The following is a 27,023-nucleotide window of genomic DNA, read 5'->3' on the forward strand; positions in this document are numbered from 1 at the left end:
AGGGGCTTACTTTAGAGTAAGTGAGGTCTCCCATTGCAGTTCAGAAATGCTTGTCCATCCTTGCATTGCCGTGAGGACACAACACCATGAGATTGCAGTGAATGAAGCACGTTTTACTAGGTGTGGGCACAGAACACCACATTCAGCTCATGATGAAAAGCAACATCTCATATAATGTAGTAATTGGGTTAGATCAGGGTTGGGGAGCTGTCATCATTGCTGGTCATTACCCGTTCTGACCAGGAAAGATGGCAATTCAAGTCCAGGAACATTCGGAGGGCAGCAACTTCCAGATCCCTGGTTTCAACATAGAAACTAGTTATTTACTTTTAATCAACACAGACATTTCTCCTAACAGGGGACCTCTTTTCAGTGACTAAGGCAAGAATAGATTGACAGAAGACAGTATTTGCACATGAATGAACAGACCTGGGTTTGCAAAACATAATGATTGTGGGTGTAAGAAAATCTCAGATCATCAGATAATTAACTGAGAGAATAGTGAAGTCTGCCAGATTATTTTCCACCCAGGCACAAATATATTTAACTTTATATGCTTACATGGTTGCCTTTGTAGTAAGATCTGAGTAAGAACGCTTGCAGGAAACATCGAAGATTGGTATTTTAATTTTTTTTAAAAAAGAGAACTTTTTAGCAGGAACTATTTCAACGGCGGCTTAAACACTGGTGAAATTTGTTGTCACGAAGAAAGAGTGCCGGTTCATACATGCACGCTCTTAGCTAGCCAGCATTTGATGATTCACCATAATATGTATAATCCAACTCCAATAAAAGACACTCTATTTGAGGTGACGTGAAGTGATATCTGTGGCATTTTGATTTATGATGGCAATCCACTGCTCAGTGCTTCAGTCATTATATGACAAACATTCATGAGTGAATCAGCCCTCAAAAACATTCTGAGGTCTGGATAAAATAGAGTTCTTCTGCAAGTGGAATTGGGAACATAGGAATCTGCTTCATTCCTATGTCAAGCCATTGCTCAGGATCTCACCTTGCTCTGTATCTCCCCATCTGTCTGTAGTCTTCAAAGGACACACAGATGTTCTAAAGGTAGGAGACTTGGGTGGGGTGGAGTGGTCAGCTGTTTTAATAATAATAATAATAATAATAATAATAATAATAATAATAATAATTTATTATTTATACCCCGCCCATCTGGCTGAGTTTCCCCAGCCACTCTGGGCGGCTCCCAATCAGTATTAAAAACAATACAGCATTACATATTAAAAACATCCCTAAACCCTTTCTTTGCTATTTTTCTGCAAAGAATCTTATCTTCCTCTCCCCTTTACAGGTTTTCTTCCAAAGAGTTCAAAGTTATAGGTCCTCCCCTCACAGTGAGAAAACCAGATAGTTCTGGGACTGCCACTAGCATAATTTTTATTTTATTTATCATTTACTATTAGGTTTATATACCTCCCTTCATCAGATGATCTCAGGGCGGTTCACGAGATAAAAATACAAGATAAAAACACAAATAAGTAATTAAAACAAAAACAGCAAAACAATGAGACGTTCCCTCCCTTCATCCCCCTGCATGCCCCCCCCCCCAGGCCATATGTAGATCTGCCTTGGAGGATTTGGAGAACACCCAGAATAGATTTCAGGGTGGGGAGAACATTCTGTTGTGCAAGGATAGCCTTAGGCTTAGCACTGCGTTGAATGCAACTCTTTCTCTTGAAAAGCATTCTAGCCACTCAGATTCCTTTTAAGGACTGGACTGGGAGCATCACTGCAAAGAGCTGAGAACATAAAAAGAGCTCTGTTGGATCAGGCCAAAGGCCCATTTAGTCCATCATCCTGTTCTCACCTTGGTCAGCCAGGTGCCTATAGGAGGCCCCCATACAGGATGCCCATCTGCATTTCCCAGCAACTGAAAATTCAGAGGAATAATGCCTCTGATCCCGAAGGTCATATATAGCCATTGACTACCCATTGGTAATAAGTAGTAAGCAATGATAATGTTGTCCTCCATGAATTTGTCTAATCCCCTTTCAGTAAATGACCTGCAGGGTGGTGTGAGTGCAGAGGACAGAAGACGCTACACTTTAAACAGAGTGTGGCACATGGGAGTCTTTCTAGGGTCCTTTGCCATGCAGATAACGTGCAGATATTTCCTATTTGTTGCCGGCGCTTTCACATGCGTGCTCCTTAAGAGAGCCTCAGCCTTTGTTGCTCTGCTTTTGGTTAGGGCTGGATCCTAGGATAGGTCGCTGGAGATCAGGACCATGGTCAGCACATTTGGGGAGCAAGGTTCCAACTCCGGCAGGAAACATGGCTCTCAGGCGTCGCAAACTTGGAATTCCGCTTCAGCAATTATCTGGAGCAAGCCAGAGAGGGCTGCTGTTTGCAACTCCACTCCCAACGAGAATCCTATCAGGGCTGAAAGGGGCTGTGCCTTATTACTTAGGCTTGGACTGTGATGGGACTAGAGAGCCTTCTGCTGCCTCTGGGATTTCCTGCTTCACCGGCAGGTTTTCTGAGGGGTTGCTCAGAGTTCTAGAAGAGGGAAGAGCTACATCCTCAGGCTGTGCAAGAAAATGCACTACTGTTTCCTGGAGGATGCCTCCCCCTGGGTATCTTGTGAGACAGGTAGATTTGAAGCTATCCATCTCCTGTAACAAACCTCCCTATCCTCTGTCAGATTCATCCTCTATGGCACTGGGGTATAATGTTTTTCAGCCTTTAAACAGCAATATTTTGTACCTGAAACAAAAAAGATCCCTATGTATATGCATGCATGTGTACTGGGCGGTGGTGCCGTTCCTTGCATTTTGGGGGGAACTATAGGGAATCTGGTGGCAAAAGTGTCCCAAGACTCTCTTGGATAAAACCCGTGATGTCCTTTATGATGAGTTAAACTTGTTGCCTCCATGCTCACACTGTTCTGTAGCCTTTTGAAGTTTCATTTTATATAATGTTACTGGTCTTCTCGTATTATCACTCAAAGCCTTCTTAGAATCATGGCAGGGCCGGTTTCATTTACAGCTATTGGTTTTTGAATGTTATGCACTCTTCTCCAGCCCTGGAAACTGACGCATCCTTTGCTCCTCCGAGGATGCGTGGAATAGAAATGTGATAGACCTGCCAATAAGTCAGTTGATTCATCCATCCAAATCCAAAGGAATAGTGCAGTTTCATCGTCATCTGGGAGGGTCCAGTTGCATCATAGTAGTGCTCTTATAATTCTAGCATTCTCATCCTATGAGTCCATAATGACAACCATTCCTGTGCCATCCTTCTGTCTATCTGGCACATTGCCCCATCATCTGAACAGTGTCTGCACAATGCTACAGTTTGTGCTGCTGCAAGGACACTGTGATGGTGATGATCCAAATTGAGTGCACATTTGGGTCAGGGTTGGGGAAGCTTAGACCCAGGGACTGAATATGGCCTCACCATCCAGCCCTCATAACTCTCCTCGGGCTACACATCTCAGTGGCTTGTCTTCATGGAGAATAGAGAAGGGTGCATGAGTGTGCTGCAAATTTACAGTAGTACCTTGGGTTACATACGCTTCAGGTTACATACGTTTCAGGATACAGACTCCGCTAACCCAGAAATAGTGCTTCAGGTTAAGAACTTTGCTTCAGGATGAGAACAGAAATCGTGCTCTGGCGGTGTGGCAGCAGCAGGAGGCCCCATTAGCTAAAGTGGTGCTTCAGGTTAAGAACAGTTTCAGGTTAAGTATGGACCTCCAGAACGAATTAAGTACTTAACCTGAGGTATCACTGTAGATTTGTGGCTTTGCCTGCTTTTACCTCTGGCCCTGCCACAGATGTCAGGATTAGGTGTTAGGACTAAGCCCTCTCTCATATAATTTAAACAGGTGTTGGATTCATATATTTTGGCCTGATATCAGCTGGAGTTATTCCTCATTGTCAGCCTTCAAGACTAACAGTGTGTTTCCTTCAAGACTAACAATTGCTACTCAAACAGATCGAGGACTTGCAGAATGAAAACCAAACAATTGCCAGTGCTGAGTCATATTCTGTGCAAGAAGCACGACTCGGCAGGGACTCGGCACACCACTGACTGAGCCTGAAAAGTTATTTCCCCCTCCCAGCTAACAATATGCTTTGACCTCCAAACACTCAACATAGTACAAACACAGCTATCCCTTTCATTGACTCTGCGAGGTGTAAACTAATGCTATCAGAACACCAGCACAAGTGTGAAGCAATCAGGTGCCTTCTGAAAAGCACATATTTTGTGATTCTCTTGCTACACAGGTAGCCCATTTGGATACTACTAGCGACATCTTTCCAATGCTAAAATAACCGATATTAAAACAGTTAGAGAGGAAACAAGTGATTTGTGTTATAATTTGATCTCTGGAATATTTTCATGCAGCCCTGAGTATCAGTCTTCAAATCTTGCTTTTTTTAAAAAAGAAATGCAAACGTGTTGTTTTGTGTTATTTTTAGGCTCTCATGACTCATTTAGCTTCTACATTGATGAAGCCTCACCCGTTGGACCTGAACAACCTGACACCGTCCAGAATTTTGTCTCTGTGTTTGGAACTGTGGCTAAAAAGCTGATGAGGAAATGGTTGGCGACGCAGACGATGAACTTCACAAGCCAGCTTGGAGCAGGCATACGGTATTTTGATCTTAGAATCTCCACCAAGCCCAGAGACCCCGACAATGAACTCTACTTTGCTCATGGTTTGTTCAGTGCCAAAGTCAATGAGGGCCTTGAGGAGATCAGTGCCTTTCTTGCTGACCACCACAAGGAAGTGGTCTTTTTGGACTTCAACCACTTCTACGGGATGCAAATGTGCCACCATGAAAAACTGGTCCAAATGCTCAAAGACACTTTTGGGAATAAAATGTGCCCGGCTATATTTGCTCACGAAGTGTGTCTCCAGTATCTGTGGGAGAAGGATCATCAAGTGCTGGTGTTTTATCACAGTCCAGTGGCTTTGGAGGTTTCCTTCTTGTGGCCAGGGCAGATGATGCCAGCTCCGTGGGCCAACACAACAGATCCTGAAAAACTGATCCAGTTTCTCCAGGCATCCATCATTGAGAAGAGGAAGAAGGGCTCCTTTTTTATATCTCAGGTGGTGCTGACCCCAAAGGCCAGCACTGTGGTCAAAGGCGTCACTAGTGGTCTCAGAGAAACCATCACAGAAAGGTGAGTGCCTTACAAATCCAGGTGTGCTTGGATATATGGCCTAGGATATACGTACCTACGGGCCGCCTCTCCTGGTACGCCCCACGGAGGACCTTACGGTCTGCAAATAATAACATCTTGGGGATCCTGGGCCTCAGAGAAATTAGGCTGGCCTTGACCAGGGCCAAGGCCTTTTCAGCCTTGGCCCTGGCCTGGTGGAATGCTCTGCCACAAGAGATCAGGGTCCTGTGGGATCTGACATCTTTCCACAGGGCCTGCAAGATGGAGTTGTTCCACCAGGCTCAGCCTGACTCCCCTTTTCTTTTTGTATAAGAACCAATATGAAAGAGGCCTCCCAGCATTCTCATGGGCCCATATAAAATCGGCATAAACAGTTAGGCCGATGAGCACTTACTGTTCCCAACCCTAACCCTGCGGAAAGCCATCTAATTAGACTTTAATTTGATTTTGACCTGTTTTTAGGAGGGAATTTAATTATTGTTTGATCTTATACCAATGTTATATATCTGATGTTAGCCTCCCTGAGCCCGACTTCGGCCGGGGAGGGTGGGATATAAATAAAAGATTATTATTATTATTATTATTATTATTATTATTATATTACATGGAAGTAAGATCCTATTAGAGTTGTCTTCTCTTATTCATTTATGATGGTCAAAAAATGCAGAAACAACAATTGTTACTGTTACTTGTGGACGGGAGCAATTGGCCAGAAATCAGATAATGACTGTTTCCCTCCTTTTTGGTCTGTATTTGTCAACATGCATGCTTATTATCTACAGGTGATGGGTTTAAGTATTGATTAATGTCCTTCATGCAGCTTGAGTCTGGGTCTGAAGATTAGGTGTGGCCACTATGCAGAGAGGAAGCAATGGGTGACCCAGATGTAAATATGCAGGGATAGATTTGCAGTGCACCCAACTTTGTGATCCTTTCTGAAATGAGAAAGGGAAGTGGGGACTGAGCATAAAAAACAAGACAAACAAAACAAAACACAGTGTTCTCTTGCACCAAGGCAGAGCTAATCCATGACATTTTCTTGCCTGAAGTTGAGACGGGGAAGAATACCAATTTATTTCCAAAAACAATTCTTCCCAGTAGTTTTTATTCCTGTATTAAGTTTCAAGCCACAATAAAATGATGAGAGCTAAAGGGCGTCCAACTTCAGAAATTTATATTGTTTATATTATATATCACGTCAGAAGCTTTCACCCAAAGAATCCTGGAAAATGTAGTTTGGTGAGGATGTTGAGATTTCTCTGTTAGAGCTCCTTAGCCCTTGACACAGAACTACAATTCCCAGAGTTCCCCAAAGAGAAGGAATCATTATTAAACTGATTTATTTTCTAAGTGTAGATACATCTCAAGGGATGCGTCTTACCACATGCTTTAATTCTGTCAAAGGGGATTTATTTTCAAAACACTTTTCTTGTTTTCTTTTTCTTTGTTTTAGGAGTAATTAATTTTTTCCTTGAAACAATTCACTTCAAGGACTACTTTGAACCTGATTATTCAAGTAGTGCAAAACCCATCTCTGCATCTTCTTTTGGGGAAATACCTTGAAATATATTTCCATTCATACAAAGGTTGTCGGAGGGATTAGTTTTTTCTTACCATGGGGGATTAGTTTCCTTCTTTGCTCTTTCCCACTTGAAATATTATTCAAAGAAAATAGGGCAATGATCAAAGTTCAGCTGTCTAGCTTGGGATGCAAAACATCTAAGCCTTAGAGGGTTTCATTGTATCACTTAATTGTATGTTTTCAGTCTGAAATTTGATCTTACTGCTAATGCATGCATTACAAATCCTAATGAATATTTGTGTAACGGTTATCTGAAGACCTGGACCTGGACCTGACTTGCTTTGGAGTAACCGATATTTCAGGTTTTAACTCTCTCCACCCTCACTACCCCTTTCTCCCCACCCCTACCCCATTCCCCAAAAGCTGTAAATTTGAGTCCAGTTAAAAACATATCTCACCACTTTCTGTTCACCTATGGTTATTTTTTTCCACATTTAAAGAAAAAGTGAAACTGGCTTGTCTCCTTCCCCCCTGGCTTGATATAAGGAAGGAGGGCCATGCCATTGTTTTCTTCTGTGTCTTGGTTTTTATCAAGGGCACTACAGATAAAATTAGCAAAATCCTCCATAAACACAATATCAAAACAGCCTTTTGCACCAACCAAAAAATAGCCAATATCCTCAGAAACCCCAAGGATAAAATCCAGTTGGAAAACCAAGGGGTCTATGAAATACCCTGCAAAGTCTGCCCAGCCACGTACATTGGACAAACAAACAGACGAATAAATGCACGTATCGCAGAACACAAGAATGCCGTCAAAAAAGAAGAAAAAACTTCCTCTCTTTTCCAACACATGAAAGAAACAGGACACGAAATTAATTTTGCAGATTCCAAATTGCTCTTTAACATGGAACATCACCACAAGAGAATAATCATGGAAGCCATCGAGATAGAGAAACACCCTCACAACATGAACAAGCGTGACGACACATCCCGCTTGCCAGACATCTGGAAATTAGCCCTCCCCACAAAAACTGACACCAGATCCAGAGGCACACAGAACGCCATCACCAATCAACCACACCAGACCCAAACCCAGACCCTCTCCACAGATAAATTACAGACACCATCCAGTAGCCAAACCATGGTGGCACCTCCGGATGCTGCACCCCCCTGCAATCCCTACACAGATCTGGCTGACACAGGCCACAAAACCACAGCTCGCCCCTATACACGAAGCCAAGCCAGAGCACAACTAAGTGCAGTACAGCCATCTTCTCAGAAAAACTCTTCACAAAGTTCAAGAGGTCAAGACACAAAGACTTTAGCAACTAATCCACACCTAATGACCCACCTAAGTGGTACTCAGGATATCACTCAAGAAATCACTCAAGATATCCCTCAAGTAATTAAGGAACAAAAGAAGAAAAGGCACACTAGCCTGGGAACTTCCTCTCTGCCCAGAACATTGGAGGCTATACACCACACCCCCTCAACAGTATTTATAGGAACTCAAACACTGAGATCCTGCTCTGTTCCAGTAACAAGAAGCCGAAAGCACCAGCCTGAAGATGACGAGTGAGACCTCGTCGAAACGTCGCCTAGACACCCCAACTTTTACACGGGAAGACACCCGAGGACACCAAAACCTGCATATATATATATATATATATATATATATATATATATATATATATGCGTGTGTACATATGTGTATGTGTATATGTATATGTAGGGACGCGGGTGGCACTGTGGGTTAAACCACAGAGCCTAGGCTTTGCTGAACAGAAGGTCAACGGTTCAAATCCCCGAGACAGGGTGATCTCCCGTTGCTCGGTCCCTGCTCCTGCTAACCTAGCTGTTCGAAAGCACGTCAAAGTGCAAGTAGATAAATAGGTACCGTTCTGGCGGGAAGGTAAACGCCGTTTCTGTGCGCTGCTCTGGTTTGCCAGAAGCGGATTAGTCATGCTGGCCACATGACCCAGAAGCTGTACGCCGGCTCCCTCGGCCAATAAAGCGAGATGAGTATTGCAACCCCAGAGTCGGTCATGACTGGACCTAATGGTCAGGGGTCCCTTTACCTTTATATGTATATATATGTGTGTGTGTGTGTTTATATGTATATATGTGTATGTGTATATGTATACGCATACACACACACACACACACACTTTTGGAGAAAGGTACATATTCAGACCCTAACCCTCCAAATGTTAATTCTTCAGGAGGAGATGTTCCACTGGAGGCCGGAAATATATGCAGCCAGCCATAAGGTCTTTGAAGACTGATGAGTTCACTGATGTGGCGCATGAGTGCATGCCCACAACAAAGCAGCTTGTGCTGACGCCGTGCATTGACGCACAAACACCGTCTCACCTGCCACAAAGCTATTTCTCTAATGCAGACGGGAATTACAAGGGCGCAGTTCATCTGTCCTCCTCAGAATGAAAAATGGCTCTGCTCTCCTCCCCAGCCCCCTTCCCTCAAGCAACACAGCAAATGTACAATAAGGCAGCGCCGTTGTAATCCAGATAAAAGCGAAAGGAGTCTGCAGGCCTCCCCTAAAACACAGCTCAATAGCAAATACATCATGTCTGCTTCTGGCTGATAATGTTCACTGAAGAGCTCTGCTGCTTGATACCAGAAGCAGCTAGTCCCTGGTGTCTAAAAGAAGGTGGGGCATGTAATAATGTCAGGTTGTGGTTCGAGGACCCGACCCCCGCAATGTGGAAAAAATACACAAGGACACGTGATATAAGGTTAATGGGCAAGGAAAGGCCACAACTTTATTGATTACAGCAGTGAAAAGGTATTGGCTTAGGCATTAGATTTCTCAAACAAGTGGGTTTATTCACCAGTAGGTGGAGCCTGTTGATGCTAATCCAACTATAGGCTCACCCCTGATGTCACCGAGGGTCATGCCATGGCCTCCTGCCAAGCAGGCATCGGACAGAATACACGACCGCCAGATTCCTTTAACGGAATACCCAAAAATTGAAGGCATAGGCGATGGCCACACCTAGCTCTTCGACACAGCATAACACATTATTCCAATGCCTAACCTACCCACCAATACCACAAAAATTGTGACGATTGCTACGAGGTAGGCGAAAAAACCAAAAAGCCTATTGCCAAATGGAAAAACTCCTACCAGGCCCCCCGGGCAACCAGGGCGACCAACCTAAGGTCCATAGCAAGGCCAATGACCTAAGCCCTAACTCAAAGGGAGAGGAGGGTGGGTGACTCGGAGCGAGACAACGAAGAATGAGGCCGGGGAGAGGCTGGTGCCGCAGCAAAAGGCTGCTAAACACGCCCCCCTCAGGCACCTGGTTGGATGCCTGCCGAGGGGCGTGGGCACCAGCCAGGTAATGGAGGCAGGGGGCTAACGCCCCCTGCTAGGGGCGGAGCTCGGGCTCCTGCCCACAAACACTCCCCTCTCTTGCAGGGAGGAGAGTCCTTCCTTGAAGCTCTTTTCTGAATTCACAACTCCAACCTGGATTACTGTTGTATCCAGCAGCAGTTGGCATGGGTGGGTAAATGGGAAGACCCAGGTGGGCACTTGCCTGTTATTTTGTCATTTTCAGTTTTTTTAAGAAACCTGGAAGGCTTGTGGCAACATCAGACTTCGCGTGTTCTCCTGTACAGGGTGTACATGCCAAGCTTCTTTGACTAGCTGGCAGCTTGTGCCAAACTCATAATGATCCTGCTGTTCTTTCCCCTCCCTTTCCATCCTGTTCTTTGCCTTTCTTCTCCCTTTTACAAATTCATCAGTCCCATTGGCTGGAACCAGAGGCGGGAGGATAAACAGCAGTCAGCTGTGTGTTCAGCTTTTCAGTTCTAAAGGGGATCTGATGGGGCCATTATTGAAAATAAAAGCTGCTAGTAGTTCTTACGCTCTTAATTCGTTTGAAGGGATCCTCCTTAAATCTAACCAACAAAGTTTCACACACACACCCTAAAACTCCCAGGGGCAAGATGGAGTTCCTGGTACATTGAGGCCCTCACTCTGTAACGTTTCATAATTTGGGATGAGCATTGGTCAACGCCCCTCTCCTTCCCCAGTCTGGTGGAGCTGTTGATGAATGCTGGTTCTGTCCAAAGGAAGCCACCTAATGAATGAGGGAGCTCTGACCTGCTGTGCAGAACTGAGACCTGGCCAAATGAGCTGGCCTGGCTTCACCTATGTACCTCCTATAGGTACATAGCTGTGCCTGCCTGGGAAGTCAACACAGGCCCAACCAAGTCAGAGGGGTGAGCCTAGGGGCCTGAACTCAGGAGGAAAACTCCATTCTGGAAGTAGAAAAACCCTATTCTGAAAGGCATGAAAAAATCAAAAGCACTTACCTTATTTTTCGCCCTATAGGACGCACTTTTCCCCCTCCAAAAATGAAGGGGAAATGTGTGTTTGTCCTATGGGGTGAATACAGGCTTTCACTGAAGCCTGGAGAGTGAGAGGGGTCGGTGCGCACCGACCCCTCTCGCTCTCCAGGCTTCAGGAAGCTCTGCGCAACCCTAGGGAGCCCGGCGCGAAGCTGCGCCGGGCTCCCAAGGGTTGCGCAGAGCTGCCTGCATTTCAAAGCCTGGGACGCGCAGAAGAGCGCGCCCGGGCTCCGCGCAGCTCTCAGCAAGCCTGGGGAGACCGGTGCGGCTCCCTAGGCTTGCGGATAGCAGGCTGTTCTGGGGGCTGGGGTCGGGGGAAGCTCGGGCTTCCCCCGCGCCAGCCCCGTGCCTGGGGGGCAGGGGAATAATTTTTCTTCCTTTATTCCCCCCCCCAAAAAAAACTAGGTGCGTCCTATTAAAGGGAAAATAAGGTTAAAATATGTTAAGACAATTATATGACAGAAAATAGAGGAAGATGGAAAGGCATTGCTGAAACAATTAATAGAAGTGGAATACAAAAAGGGAGGTGTGAGGAGGTCGTTGAAACAAGAGAATGAAAGATAAGATATTGAAATGGTATGATGTGTGTTTTAAATTGTTTTTGTTTTGTTTTGCTTAGTTTATTGTGTTAGTGTTGTGTAATGTTTTTACATTGTATTGTATCGTTTTTTTCTGCTTTTTTCTTTCCTTTTTGTAGTGTTTAAAAGTAATAAATATTATTATTATTTTTTTTAAAAACTAGGTGCATCCTATGGGGCGGTGCGTCCTATGGGGCGAAAAATATGGTACTTGTTCCCACACATTTTCCTGGACATTACCGGGATTTCAAAGGTGGAATTGACATCTAGGGGTGGGGGGGTGGACAATTTCTGAAAGGTGGCGCTTTCTCCTGGATCTTACTTTTTTCAGAAATTTGGGTTTTTTTAGTTTCTCAGATTGAAATTTTGCAGTCACCTATACAACTTACAAGGGACGCGGGTGTCGCTGTGGGTTAAAGCCTCAGCGCCTAGGGCTTGCCGATCGAAAGGTCGACGGTTCGAATTCCCGCGGCGGGGTGCGCTCCCGCTGCTCGGTCCCAGCGCCTGCCAACCTAGCAGTTCGAAAGCACCTCCGGGTGCAAGTAGATAAATAGGGACCGCTTACCAGCGGGAAGGTAAATGGCGTTTCCGTGTGCGGCTCTGGCTCGCCAGAGCAGCGATGTCACGCTGGCCACGTGACCCGGAAGTGTCTTCGGACAGCGCTGGCCCCTGGCCTCTTGAGTGAGATGGGCGCACAACCCCAGAGTCTGGCAAGACTGGCCCATACGGGCAGGGGTACCTTTACCTTTACCTTTTATACAACTTACAACAACAACAAGGAATCTCTTGGACTTCCCCCCCTACCCTTTGTGGGTCCCACTGTTAATCATTTCCTCCTGCATCTTTTATAACAATCCAGATCTTTATCTCTCCATTGTATCCTAAATTCACCATTAAACTACAAGTGATATTCCAATCCTACTAACGATTTTAACTGTTTACAGTGGCCTTTAAGATAAGTTATAAATTTGCTTTCTACTGGATCTTAGGCAAGTCAATTGAAAAATTGTGTTATTTTGGGGTGTGTTTTTTGTAAGCTCAACTTTAGAGGTGTCCTGATTTTCAGTTTTCGGAATATGGCAGCCCTACCATGGGTTTTCCCAGCTCTTGACTTCAGTCCTCAGGACACTGCTCCAAATGCCTCCCGGATATGTTGGAGCCTTCTTACAGGAACAGGCAGAGATGATCTCTCTCCAGAGGTATCTGCTCTCTGGCCCAGATTTTGTAACTTTTGTATGCACTGGTTTTTATCTTCAAAGGTTCTTACATCTCTTTGTGTTAGCTGCTCCAGGGTACAGCTGTATTTTTAGAGTTGGCGACGAGGATTAAGTAATGATGGCTCTAACTGAGCCAGTGAGTTAAAGGAACTTAGAGTTGTTCCACTTGGCCACAAAGCCCCCACTAACCTTCTAGGGTTTTGGGTGCTGGGGATAAAATGAAGAGAATTCCACACTAGCTATCTATCCTGAGTTGCTTGGAGCAGAGGCAGGAATTAAATGTGAAGTATCAGGAGTCATCACCATTGTGGAAGCAGGTGGGAATAGCTCTAGGCCAGCAATAGTGTGGCTGCGACTGCCACTAAGATTTTGCCTGGCCCAAACCTAGACCTTAGAAAAAGTGGGATTTTGAGGAGTAATTTTCAAGAATTGAGAGATGGCATGGATTATGGAGTCAAAGTCTCCAACAGGGGTGGGTGAATCTTGTGAATGTTGGTTTCCTTCATCTTTACACTTTTACAAATGTAAGTTCACTTTCCCACTTTTCCACATCATTTTGTGATTTAAAAAACAACAGTGCAATCTAGGTATGGCCACACATATACACCATACATTTAAAGTGCTTTAAGAAGTCTCAGCTTCTCCCAAAGAATTATAGAATCATAGAATCATAGAATCATAGAGTTGGAAGAGACCACAAGGGCCATCGAGTCCAACCCCCTGCCAAGCAGGAAACACCATCAGAGCACTCCTGACATATGGTTGTCAAGCCTCTGCTTAAAGACCTCCAAAGAAGGAGACTCCACCACACTCCTTGGCAGCAAATTCCACTGTCGAACAGCTCTTACTGTCAGGAAGTTCTTCCTAATGTTTAGGTGGAATCTTCTTTCTTGTAGTTTGGATCCATTGCTCCGTGTCCGCTTCTCTGGAGCAGCAGAAAACAACCTTTCTCCCTCCTCTATGTGACATCCTTTTATATATTTGAACATGGCTATCATATCACCCCTTAACCTCCTCTTCTCCAGGCTAAACATGCCCAGCTCCCTTAGCCGTTCCTCATAAGGCATCGTTTCCAGGCCTTTGACCATTTTGGTTGCTCTCCTCTGGACACGTTCCAGTTTGTCAGTGTCCTTCTTGAACTGTGATGCCCAGAACTGGACACAGTACTCCAGGTGAGGTCTGACCAGAGCAGAATACAGTGGCACTATTACTTCCCTTGATCTAGATGCTATACTCCGATTGATGCAGCCCAGAATTGCATTGGCTTTTTTAGCTGCCGCGTCACACTGTTGGCTCATGTCAAGTTTGTGGTCAACCAAGACTCCTAGATCCTTTTCACATGTACTGCTCTCAAGCCAATGGGAGCTGTGGTTTGTTAAGGGTGTTGAGAATTGTTAGGAGACCCCTATTACCCCCCCCCGAGCTACAGTTTCCTGAATGGTTTAGCAATTAATTCTTCTTCACAGGGAACTCTGGGAACTGTGTCTCTTTGAGGGGAGTAGGGGCCTCCTAACAACTCTCAGCACTCTTAACAAACTACACTTCCCAGAATCCTGTGGAGGTAGCCATGAAAGCTTAACGTGGAGGCCATAGTGCTTTATATGTATGCTGTGAATGTTGGCCTATATCTACTCAGAAGTCCCAATGAGTTTTATGAGCCTTAGCCTCAGCTAACTGTGCTTCAGCTTCACAACCCAAGACTATTGCAAGAAAAACAACAGAGAGTCCTGTAGCGCCTGGAAGCAGACTTCGCAAACCTTGTGCCCTCCAGGTTCAAAATGTTCAAAGCAGCAGAGCACATCTGCTAGACCTGTTCCTAATAAGTGACCCCTGCTCTCTGCCCTAATTCCAGATCAATCAACTTCTTCAACTGGATTTACAGAGGTCGTTCCCACTTGTGATTATATCCTGGAATGTCCCGCTTTCCCTATTGTCATTGGGGAAATGTTGGAGGGTATGTTAACTGGCTTTCCCAGTAGTGATGTTTTCCCAGTAGTGAAGTATGGAAGTGAGAGCTGGACCACAAAGAAGGCTGATCGCCAAAGAATTGATGCTTTTGAATTATGGTGCTGGAGGAGACTCTTGAGGGTCCCATGGACTGTAAGAAGATCAAACCTATCCATTCTTAAGGAAATCAGCCCTGAGTGCTCACTGGAAGGACAGATCGTGAAGCTGAGACAGATCGTGAAGCTGAGGTGTTGGGAAAGATGGAGGGCGCAAGGAGAAGGGGACGACAGAGGACGAGATGGTTGGACGGTGTTCTCGAAGCTGCTAACGTGAGTTTGACCAAACTGTGGGAGGCAGTGGAAGACAGGAGGGCCTGGCGTGCTCTGGTCCATGGGGTCACGAAGAGTCGGACACACTAAACGACTAAACAACAACAACATGTTAACTGGCAAACTGGAACTGCTTCTTCCCCAACTTCCTGTCTCTCTGCAGACTCCTCCTGCCTCTTACCTTAACACATTCCATCCTCTCAGCAACTCCCCTGTTCCATCCAGTCTCACACCAGAGCACAGTTCATGACCACATACATCCCACCCACCATGACAGCAGTCATTTTATTAGCAAATCAATAAAAAGCAGGCAAGACAGAGACTCACATTTTGCCTCACTGCATTTGCCTCTCAGTAGTTCATGAAATATTTCTGGAGCCTTCGATTCACTTTTCATTTTCTTCCCTGTGAATATTATTATAATACCTCATTGAGGATTTGTGAGGCTAAATTCATTAATGTTTGTAAAGCACTTTCCATGATTCTTCGCGGCTGGAAAAAGATGCAGACTTCATTTTGAGCAGTAGGATAAAACACAGTGATTTCTATTATTATTATTATTATTATTATTATTATTATTATTATTATTATTATTATTAATCAGATTAATTATTATTACAGGCGGTGATGTTTTAAGAGCCATTATTCCGATTTGATTGTACTTTCCTTGCAAGGCAGGCAAATTCAGTGTTAGGCCTTGTGCATTCCCACTTGACTGTCGGAAGTCAAATTTTATAGCAAAAGAAATATAAGGAGGTCTAGGAGCAGTTTGTAATGGAGATGAGATAACTTTGGGCTTGGGAAGACACATTACGCTTGGGCCGAAACAGATGCACAAGCTGCTATAATGACACTTCCCCCAGAATTCATGATTTGAGCTGGTAAAAGAATGACATATCCTTCAGCATTTCTCTGATGAAAATGGGGCGTCCTATCCCATAATAATAATAATAATAATAATTTTATTATTTATACCTCGCCCATCTGACTGGGTTGCCCCAGCCATTCTAGGCAGCTTCCAACATATATAAAAACATTAAACATTTTTAAAAACTTCCCTATGCATGGCTGCCTTCAGATGTCTTCCAAAGGTTGTACAGTGGTACCTCGGGTTACATACGCTTCAGGTTACAGACGTTTCAGGTTACAGACTCTGCTAACCCAGAAATATTACCTCGGGTTAAGAACTTTGCTTCAGGATGAGAACAGAAATCGGGCTCCAGCAGGAGGCCCCATTAGCTAAAGTGGTGTTTCAGGTTAAGAACAGTTTCAGGTGAAGAACGGACCTCCAGGATGAATTAAGTTCTTAACCCAAGGTACCACTGTATAGTGATGCTTATCTCCTTGGCTTGGGGTTGCGTAGCTCCATACCCTCCAATATTTCTCTGAAGAAATTACGGACGTCCTAAGGAAAATCAGGACATTCTAGGATCAAATCAGAAACCAGGATGGTCTTCTGTAAATCCAGGATTGTTCCTGAAAAACAGGGACACTTGGAGGGTCTGGAATGAACGAGGAAGAGGCGGATGTAAAGATGTGTTTAATGTGACCGAAGGATGGAGCATACAATGGGCTTTGACCTTTGGGGAGATTTTAAAATTGTAGAGCCATCTAAATTAGAGTTCTGGTAGCTAAGCAACTGTCATGTAGAATATATTACTGCTTGATAAAGTGGCTTTAAGGACTGAAGCAAAACTGATTGGTGATGAGCAGTTTGGAGCCTTGGAGATCTGCCAGGTCCATCCTTTGTTTACTGAGCTTCATCAGAGAGGAGTGTTTCGCCTCAAGAGCTTTAAGGCAATTGCAGTAATGCATGTTGTGAAGAATTAAACGCCCAAGATCAACACAATCTGGAATCCACCTATAAATTCACAACAGCTCCTTAATGTGGGATTGCCACAGTGGGTTCCTTATTTTCAAAGGCTACCTCTTTTTTTGCTAGTTATACCTTACTTCAGGGGGGGAGGTCACTGTTGGCGTTATTTTCATGGGGGAGCTATGTTCATGATCTCCATCTGGACACTTTTGATTGGACTGCCTATTTCCTACATTAGAACCTTTTAGATATGATTGCTAAGAGAATCACTTATGGTGTCTCAATCATGTATTTTACTTTGTAGCTGCTGTGGCATAACAATAATTATTTTGCTGTACAATGTAGGAAGGTGTCCTTCCAGAGATCACAAAGATTAATCTAACCCGGGTCATTCCCATTTCCAGCTGTCTTGAAGAAAATCTGTGCTGATTATACTTTTTAGTGTTATTTTTCAGCTGCAATGGGGTGCAAGCATGTATTAAATCTAGCCATTTTTTACTGAGCATTATCAGTAATGTTCTCTGAGGGAGCGGAGAGATCTATGCTCTTATCCAACTTCCCAAGTTTACAAATGCTATAGTATCTATAAATGAAATATTCAAAATGGAGGCAGGGCAGCAGATTGCATTAGCAGTTTTTTATATATTTAGGTCAGGTCAGTTTTGCCACGAGGAGAAAATCTGATTTGTTGAATTTGTTTCTTTTGTGTGCTAAATAGTAGCAGTTTCAGCCTGCGAGGCTGGGTTCATGCAAAATTGTTGCCAAGTTGGTGGTGACTTTTTACAAGATAAAAACTTTCTGACTGATGGGAGTTCAAGTCAGAAACATATGGAGGGCACCATGTTGGGGCAAGGGTGTGCTAAAAAGGTGCCCTGCCCAGGGGAACTTATTTTTCCAAGTATCTAAGGATACTGCCAAAGAATTAATGCTTTTGAATTATGGTGCTGGAGGAGACTCTTGAGAGTCCCATGGACTGCAAGAAGATCAAACCTATCCATTCTTAAGGAAACCAGCCCTGAGTGCTCACTGGAAGGACAGATCCTGAAGCTGAGGCTCCAGTACTTTGGCTTCCTCATGAGAAGAGAAGACTCCCTGGAAAAGACCCTGATACTGGGAAAGATTGAGGGCACAAGGAGAAGGGGACGACAGAGGACGAGATGGTTGGACAATGTTCTCGAAGATACAAACATGAGTTTGACCAAACTGCAGGAGGCAGTGGAAGACAGAAGTGCCTGACGTGCTCTGGTCCATGGGTCACGAAGAGTCGGACATGACTAAACGACTAAACAACAACAACAAGGATACCAGCATGTCTAAGCATAATCAGAAAAGAGCTGTTTTAACCCATCGGCTCTAGCAAAAACAAGCTAGCTAGATTTTACCCAGTGGCAATGGCCCAACAAAGAAACTTAAGGTGTCTCAAGGGATTTCTTAATTGCTTCAAGATTGGCTCTTACATTGCAAAGAACCAGATTTATAGCACTGAAGAAACGCCTTGAGCCACCTTAAGGTTTTTTTTGCTGCACCATTGTCCCTGGGTAAAATCTAGGCTACCTTGGCTCTCCCTTTCTCCATTCATGTCACTTGTCTCATCATTCGTCCCCCTGCTGTTTCTTTATGTAGCTCTTGATTGCTCAGTGACATGTATGCCTCGGTCCCTGAGCTAGCTAGTTTCACTTTCCTGGATTCTCACATCAGTGCTCCATTTCACAGCTGCATGGTTAACCATGTCACTTTGGCTCCTACTCTTGGTTACACTCGCTGAATATTCCATCGGGGAAATGCATCCAGCAGCGCTGGGATGTATCAATTCATTACCGGCTCCCGCTGCAGAGAAAATGCTGCCTGTTCGATGTGGTTTTATTTAAGGAGATAACATATGCTGTGTACAGGAAGGGCAGATCAGGGCTATTGTAATTGCCTGGAGTTGAATTACCTCCAGCCGTGTTCTTGTCAGATATCATAAGCGGAGACAGAGGGTAAGTCTGGTCAGTATTTTCTTGGGTAATCTCAAGTGGATACACAACTGCCACAGGCATTGGTGCTGGAAATTCAGCATCAACAAACAGCCTTTGTGATGGGGTAGGAGCTGTAAGGAATCTTGTGTTGCATAGGTAGGTCACATAGACTTGTGTGAGGATCATACACCTGCCTTTATGTTCCCTTATATATTAGAAAAGTGGGGAAATGTGCAATCATGGTGCTGTTACAAAAGCTGGTTGCCATACCTGCAAGATTCCAGAGGGGTCCATGCACTCACCCAGGGTCTGTGTTCCCTTGGAGAACCGAGACTTCAGAGACTGTTGTATCTTTAAGAAATATGGTTTATTCACTATTTAGACCTTCAGTCTCCATGGAGGGAGTCCAGGTCTTACAGCATGGTCATTTCAAGAGGAGCTTGTCCCCCACAGCAGTGCAGCCATGGAGTCCAAGGCATCTCTCCTAGCCAGCCTTCAGCCAGCCTGCCCAAGATGGATCCCTGTCTTTCTTTCTTCCTCCTCCTCCTTCACAGAACACCCCGCTAAAAACTCTCTTTTCCTGTCACCTTGTACCCAGTTATCCTGGCAACCTTCCAGACCACAGTCTCATACCTCAGGGCAAGGGGGGAAAGGACAGTTCCCTTGCATTGCCAATGGCTCTCAATGGCCCTCGCTTCGCCAGGTCATTTTGCATAAGCTAACTCAGGGATTCATCTGCAGCTTGTATCTCTCCCTTTGCATCCCATATAACCAAATTCCTACCATTTATTAATTTATAGGGTTGGGGGGGTCCCTCCCTAATCTATAACATACCTTTAAAGTTGGAGTGGGCAAATTTGATGAACATTTCCTCATGGCTGACAAGGAAAAATGGGGGCATGGAGGGCTAGGGGACAAATTCAATTCAGTCCACATTTAAGTTATTAATTAAGTTCATATTCCGCTCTTCATCAGAAGATCACAGGGCGGTTTACAGCATAAAAATACAAAATGAAAACAGAAAATACATATAACAACAACAACCCAACACTAACCTCCCTCCCGCAAACACATTTAAAAGACCATAGCATGTTCAATCAGCGAAATGCCTGATTACAGAGGAAGGTTTCTGCCTGGGGCCTAAAGTTATGTAGTGAAGGCGCCACACAAGCATTCTACAAACAGAGCAGGAAAGTTGTTGTTCTCATGTTGTCAACCTCTGGACCAGGGGCCAGCAACCTAAGGCCCATGGGCCACAAGTGGCCCATGGGGGGCCATTTAACCAGCCCATGGACCCCTGCCGCCCTCTCGGGGACCCCCATCGCCTGCTTGGTCAACTCCCATGTGCCGCGCTAAACCGGCACAGAGCAGAGAGGGGACCGCCTTCTGCGACGCTGGCTGGTTTCCCATTGGCTGCAGGAAGCTCCTTCAGCCAATGGGAAGCTGTGCACGCTTCCTCCGTGCTGGAAGGAACGCCAGAAATAGCGTTTGGGCATGCGCACTCTGGCCCACCATGGCGTCTGCAGGACCGTGAACCGGCCCAAGCCACAAAAACTTTGCCGACCCCTGCTCTGGACCGTTTGTGGAGGGGGCACTGAAGAAGGGCATCAGATCATGATTTCAGAGTCCAGTTTGGTTTAAAGGCAAATCTTCATAATCCCCCTTTATACCACTGACTTGCCTTTTCCCTAAACTAAAAAGTCCCAGATGCTGCAACCTTTATGTGGGGCTTAGAGGAAAAATAAATGCCACCTTCATTAAATCATCCTCTGACTACTCCCTGAATATGAATAGCGTATAATGCTTGTTACAACCTCTTACAATGGATGAATTATCTAACAGCAAGGCAGTTAAATAACTTTTTTAATAAGTCTGGGTAGCAGTGTCAAATGACCTCCGTCCCGAGGCCCACGGTGCTAGCTGGCTCTTGTCGGCGTCTACCGAACCACATCAGCCCAATAAATTGACAGAAATTACCTTAATTGCTCCACATGGAATTCTAGGACTTGCTGGCCTTGAATATAGTCAGCCAGCAAGGAGGCTTTTGACGCGATCTCTCTACTATAGCAGAGGCCAGTTTAAAGGATCCAATTAAAAGAGGGGCTGAGACTCCGTATGGGAGAGGAAGGTGAATTCCTCAGCCGGCAAATATAAATGGTGGGAAGAGTATCTGTAGCAGGAGTGCAGGGTTTTTCACAACAGCATGCAAATGCAATGTCGCCTCCAACGCCTCTCCCTCATGCCTGTGGGAGTTTGAACAGAGGGTTTATCTTGTCACCAAAGAAGGTCGATGGGAATAGACACCACAGAGTCAGGCCCTCTGTGGTCTCTCGTGAGACTGGCTGACTGTAACAGAAGGTATGCCTTGGCAGCCCATCTGTCTGGGAAACACAACAGACCTCGATGACTAGGCAGCTAGCCATCCTTCGTTAAACCTTTGGTGTGTTTTGAAGCTTCCTGCAAAAGCCAACCATTTCCCTCATGTGTAACTAGACGTACTCCTGGCCTGGACCCTTCCAGCGACACTACCGCTCGTTTAAATGTTCAGCTGTCATTAAAATTAACAACATTAATAATACGACTCTTCTTTAGTTATGGAGAAATGAGAACACAGGCCAGTTACTGTAAGACAGGGGCAGGGAACACTTTCTGGCTTGGGGGATGCAAAATTGTGGGCACAAGCCATGGGGTAGGTGGGGCAGGAGCTAAAAGTGGATGTGGTTTCAACCCATTTGTACTCCACACATAGATCTTCATTCTGAATCCAAGCATCAGGAGCCGTGATCACAGGTCAAAGGCACATTCCAGCCTGTAAAAAGCTCCTGAGGGGGGTCTGGAGCAGAGTCGGTGGTGGATGTGTCCTGAGAAGGGGTGTGAACTGGGGAGGGCATGGCCTAGAGAGAATCCTGAGGGCCACTTTGGTCTCTGGGCCTGAAGTTCAGCAGCCTTCAACTGCTTTGGTTGTGCTGTGTGATGACTTCTGTTGGGGAGCGACAAGGGAAATGTGTCCCTGTGTGGAGCCAATGTGGTGTAGTGGTTAAGAGCGGTAGACTTGTAATCTGGTGAACCGGGTTTGATTCCCTGCTCCTCCACATGCAGCTGCTGGGTGACCTTGGGCTAGTCACACTTCTTTGAAGTCTCTCAGCCCCACTCACCTCACAGAGTGTTTGTTGTGGGGGAGGAAGGGAAAGGAGAATGTTAGCCGCTTTGCGACTCCTTCAAGTAGTGATAAAGCAGGATATCAAATTCAAACTCCTCCTCCTCCTCTTCTTCTGTTAATTCTTCTCAACCTCTCAACAGCTTTTGATACCGTTGACCATGGCATCCTTCTTGAGCGGGTGTCTGAGTTAAAGGTGGGTGGCTCTGAGGTGGTTGCTGTCCTGCCTGGATGGTCACTTCCAGGGAGTGTTGCTTGGGGAGTGTTCTTCAGCCCTGTGGAGCCTTCAATTTGGGGTTCCTCGGGGTTTGATTTTATCCCCTATGCTGTCTAACATCTGCATGAAATGACTGGGTGGGTTTATCCAAAGTTTTGGAGTACACTGTTGGCAATTTGCTGATGACCCACAGCTCTTCTTCCCCTTTACATCTGTGGGTGAGGCAGTGAATGTGCTGGACTGTTGTCTTGCCTCAGTAATGGACTGGATGAGAGCCAACAAAGACTTGGGCACTGTTAGTGAGTGGTTCCCTAGACCAGATGGTTCAGGGGCTGGCTGATGTGGAGGAGCAGGTACATAGTTTGGGTCTGTTGCTTTTGGAAAAGCCCCCACTCTATTACAAAACAGGACATTGGAAAGTAATGTGCAAGTAGCTTCTTGGTGACATGGATGATGATGTTGGACTTCACCACCCATCAGCCCCATCCAGCTTGGCCAATATCAGGATTATGGGAATTGTAGTCCAACAAATTCTTGAATGCCACAGGTTCCCTGTCCCTGACATAGATTCTTTGCTGATCTCAGGGCATCAGCCATGGAAGTTCTTCATTCTTATAGGCATCAGGCTCATTGGAAACAAGTGGAAGTAACTTTTACAAATTTATGAATTCAGCTTTTCTAAATTGCCGCTCGGCAGCCGTGGAATTCATTCTGCTGAAATGCTTATCTATAATTCAGCACTCTCCAATTGCTGGATAAAATTTGGAAGCATATTCAATCAGATGGCACAGTTTAACATTTTGAGGCTGGATGAACATTTTAATATGATTGATCACTACCCGGTAGTTTCTTGGCAACAACCATGAGCTGATTACTTCCCCCATTCCTTGCCCCCATGTGATCAGTTCCTTTTAATAAGGAACCACCACCGACTTGGAGGACTTGTGTTTCTTGGTGGGATACAACAAACAAGCTCAGCCAGTGGAAGCCTGTGCAAGCACTTCCACTAACACAATGCCCCCCTCTCCCTCTTCCTCCCATGCCCCCTGCTATTTGAGAGATCTCAAATAGGCTTCGGGAGGGGGGCAGAAGATCCCCTGAGCAGTATGCAGAGGGGAGAGAGGTCAGGTCATTCCACCAGGCAAGCAGAAGGGCAGTCTGCTAGCACTATGCTGAATTCCTCTCTCTGGTTGCAAAGACCAGGCTGAGAGATAAGCAAACAGCATAATATAGTGGTAGCCCACCAGATATTGTTGGACTACAGCTCCCATCATGCCTGACCATTGGCCATGCTGGATGGGAGTTGTAACCCAAGAACATCCCAGGCTTCTTCAGTGGCCTGACTCCTCTCTGCTTCTCTTCCCCCCTCAACTTCAGCCTCTGCTTCTGCCTTTGATTCTGGACTGCTCTCCCAGCCTCTTCCTGCTCACTAGACCTTGTTGCGTCTTCGGCTTCTGACTCCTCCTCCTCCCAGTCTGCTCCCTCTTCTCACTCATCACTGTCCCACCACCAGTTTGCTGGCTCTGAGCCTTCTTCCCTTAGGGGTCCCCCCTGCTGGTGCCTCCCACCCCTCCTCAGCATCCAGCAAGTCTATGACACTGGGTCACCCAATCCAGGCCAAGGCCACAGTGTAAGGGGACAGGAGACGTAACACTTGGCCTGCCATGGCACTGATCTGAATCTCCCTACTGGTAGGTGTTACTTACTAGGGCTATGTACTGGATCTGGCTGGTTCTCAGATCCTGAACTGGAGTGGGCTAATTTGGGGCAACCCTGGATTTATCCAGATTGGGTTGAGGCAGCCCAAGACTGGCCTGGGTCACGTCAGGTTTACCTGGAGGAATGTCAAAAGAGCTGGGGGTGATTGTGATGAGGAGAGAGGGAGAAGGAGATTTGCAGTCAACCTGTGTGTTTCTCCTCTCCCCCTGCAACTGCATGTTTCACCATGTTTAAGTGGTCCAGGGGGGAGAAGAAAACATTTGTCTCCTTCTCCCTGTCCTTCTACCACATAACTGCCCAAGGCCCCCAAATTGCATCGAGACTCAGATCTGCATACTCTAAGCACCAGAGTGTCTTGGGACAGATCAGGGCCACTCTGTAGCATTGGAACCACAGCCCTGTTATTTATCCCGAGAGGAAAACTGGTACTGGCGCTTGGGGTGGGTGGATATTTTGATGCAAACTTGAGGATTCATTAGGAACATTACAGGGATGATGATGATGATGAAGAGTTTGGATTTGATTTCCTGCTTTATCACTATCCTAAGGAGTCTCAAAGCGGCTAACAATCTCCTTTCCTTCCTCCCCTGCAACAAACACTCTGTGAGGTGAGTGAGGCTGAGAAACCTCAGAGAAGTGTGACTGGCCCAAGGTCACCCAGCAGTTGCATGTGGAGGAGCGGGGAATCGAACCCGGTTCACCAGATTACAAGTCCACCGCTCTGAACCACTACACCACACTGTGATGGAGAGAGCTTTTTCTGACTCTCCAAAGGCCTTGGCTTGGCTACCTGCAGGTTTTTCTATTGGGAAAGAGAAACACATTGGGCCAGACACATAATCCACTATCTCTCCCTCTCTCGCCCTCTTTTTTAACAGCTAACCAGAAGGTGTTTATTGCTAATGTCAGGGTGTATAATGTAGCTGTTTTATGTTTCTAAGAGCATTCAGCCATGTGGGTATCTGCCATGCCACATGGGCTGTGCTTTCGCTGAATAAACTGCTTAATGAGGCCAATTACAGGGATGGAGGCACTGGGAATTACAAGGAATGGTAAACAAGACAAGGGACAAGGGACAAGGGACAAATTTGATTTTGTTTGAATTCTAATAAGGAACCACCTAATTCTCACTTCTCAAGCCAATATGTGAACCAAAACACATCTGTCTTTTGAAATTCGCCCTTCTCCAAATTTTGCAATGCGGTTCTCCAGCCAAATAAAAATGCACATATTAGGGGAAAGTGTGCATAACATGCACATATTAGTGGAAATGACTTTTAAAACGCATAATAGTGAAAATTGATAGCAATCATGTGTAAAATTGCATACAAAATGTAGTTTATTGGCAGAAATTTGCAGTAAAATGTTAACACATTTACATGAGGTGTTTGGTTTCTAATTTTTTTTTTAATTGCTGCAGGAATGTGAAGAATTGAATTTATGTTTGAGAAACTGAGAAACCCAAACTAATGGATCTATACGTCCTTAAACAAATTTCTCCATCCTTAAACAAGACACACCACCTCCAGCTCAGGGAAAACACAGACTTGGATTTTTTCTTCTCGTTGTCATGTACATATGGAATATTTTCATTAAAATGGTTCATATTTTGGTTGTGATTTGAATTTTAAGATTATCTGTGGAAGGAAAAATATACTTTCCTACCTGTGAACTTCTCCTCTTGAGGAGAATTAAATGAAGTAGACTTTTGTTAAGTTGGATTCTCTGCTGCAAGCTTTCCAATTGTATTTGCTACCTCCATTTTTATTTATTTTTGAGACCTGGCCCATCAGGGTGGGGAACCGTTGGTCCTCCTGATGTTGCTGAACTTCAGTCAGAACATCAAAACCCAGAGAGCATCCAAAATGAAACAGAAAACAAAAAAGAACATTTCTCAAGATGCTGAGAATAAAATCCTTTCTCTCTCTCTCTCTCTCTCTCTCTCTCTCTCTCTCTCTCCTCCACCCGGCATCTTGAGGTACATTAATGGGTGTTGGAGCCCAAAAACATTGACAAGAGTTGTCACCATGTTTAAAACCATGGGAAGCCAATGCTGGTCATTGTAGATAACACTTAGCTAGATGGGCTGATGGTTTGACTCAATGTAAGACGCCTTCTTATGTCCCTGCACATTTGATGCTTTCAATGGTGGGTAATTTTTTTCTCTTCTTCCTCCCCAGAGCTCTCCCCGCCATGATGCAGTGGGTCCAGACTCAGACACCGGGCGAAAGTGGTGTCAACATTGTCACTGCGGACTTTGTAGAACTTGGCGATTTTATCAGCACGATCATAAAACTGAACTACATCTTGGCTGAAGGCGAAGCTGATACGACTTGATAGTACCGTAATGTGTCTGACATGCTCTAAAGTGGAACTTATCTCCCTTAGTTGTGTTAGGTTGTAATCTTGTGGCACAGATTTTGCAAGCACATGCTGAATATTATTCTTTTCTTTTGGACATGCTGAGGACTTAGAAATGATGAGGGGGAGAGAGAAAGAAAATGGGTTGTTGTTTTTTCTACTTGGTCTGATCATTTCTTGACATTGATTAGCTTGTGTCTCATGAAACCCAACCAGGTTTCATTTACACAGTTATCTTATTCAAGAAAGCCATTCATAAATATTTCTCCAACAACCACATGTGGTTTTGGCCATATTGAGGATCATTCGCTATGCTTAACTTGTAACTGGCGTTCATGAACTGCCCTTTGTCTGTGCAGTAGATTCTCATTGTCTTTAGTAATTCTGCTGCTGAACAAGAACATTGTATAGTCTTATCCAGGTGCTCCATATATATATATATATATATATATATATATATATATATATATATATATATATATATATATATATGTTTCAGAAATTGGTAGCATCAGGTTTGTTGAACTCAGGTGGGAGGGAAGAATATGGCATCATAAAGAAAAGAAAAGATCAGTCAAAAGTTAACAGTTGCAGTTACAATGCCTAATAACGTGCAGATTTCCTGAAATTTTTAAACATTTCAAATATGTTGTTGCTATTGC

The 27,023-nt window shown here is 44.9% G+C and overlaps 1 protein-coding gene across 1 annotated transcript in view; it reads left to right on the plus strand.

The window, feature by feature from the left end:
• Positions 1-26,799, plus strand: part of PLCXD3 (phosphatidylinositol specific phospholipase C X domain containing 3) — a 75,882-nt gene extending 49,083 nt beyond the window's left edge. Inside the window, exons 2-3 of the mRNA XM_081929978.1 lie at positions 4,452-5,160; positions 26,181-26,799. Coding sequence (XP_081786104.1) covers positions 4,452-5,160; positions 26,181-26,337 — 866 coding nt within the window. The 3' untranslated portion in view covers positions 26,338-26,799. The remainder of the gene's footprint in view (positions 1-4,451; positions 5,161-26,180) is intronic.
• Positions 26,800-27,023: the final 224 nt, after the last annotated feature.

The sequence above is a fragment of the Podarcis melisellensis genome (genome assembly GCF_964234715.1).
Source record: "Podarcis melisellensis genome assembly, chromosome: 11".
In the NCBI taxonomy this organism is placed as follows: Eukaryota; Metazoa; Chordata; class Lepidosauria; order Squamata; family Lacertidae; genus Podarcis; species Podarcis melisellensis.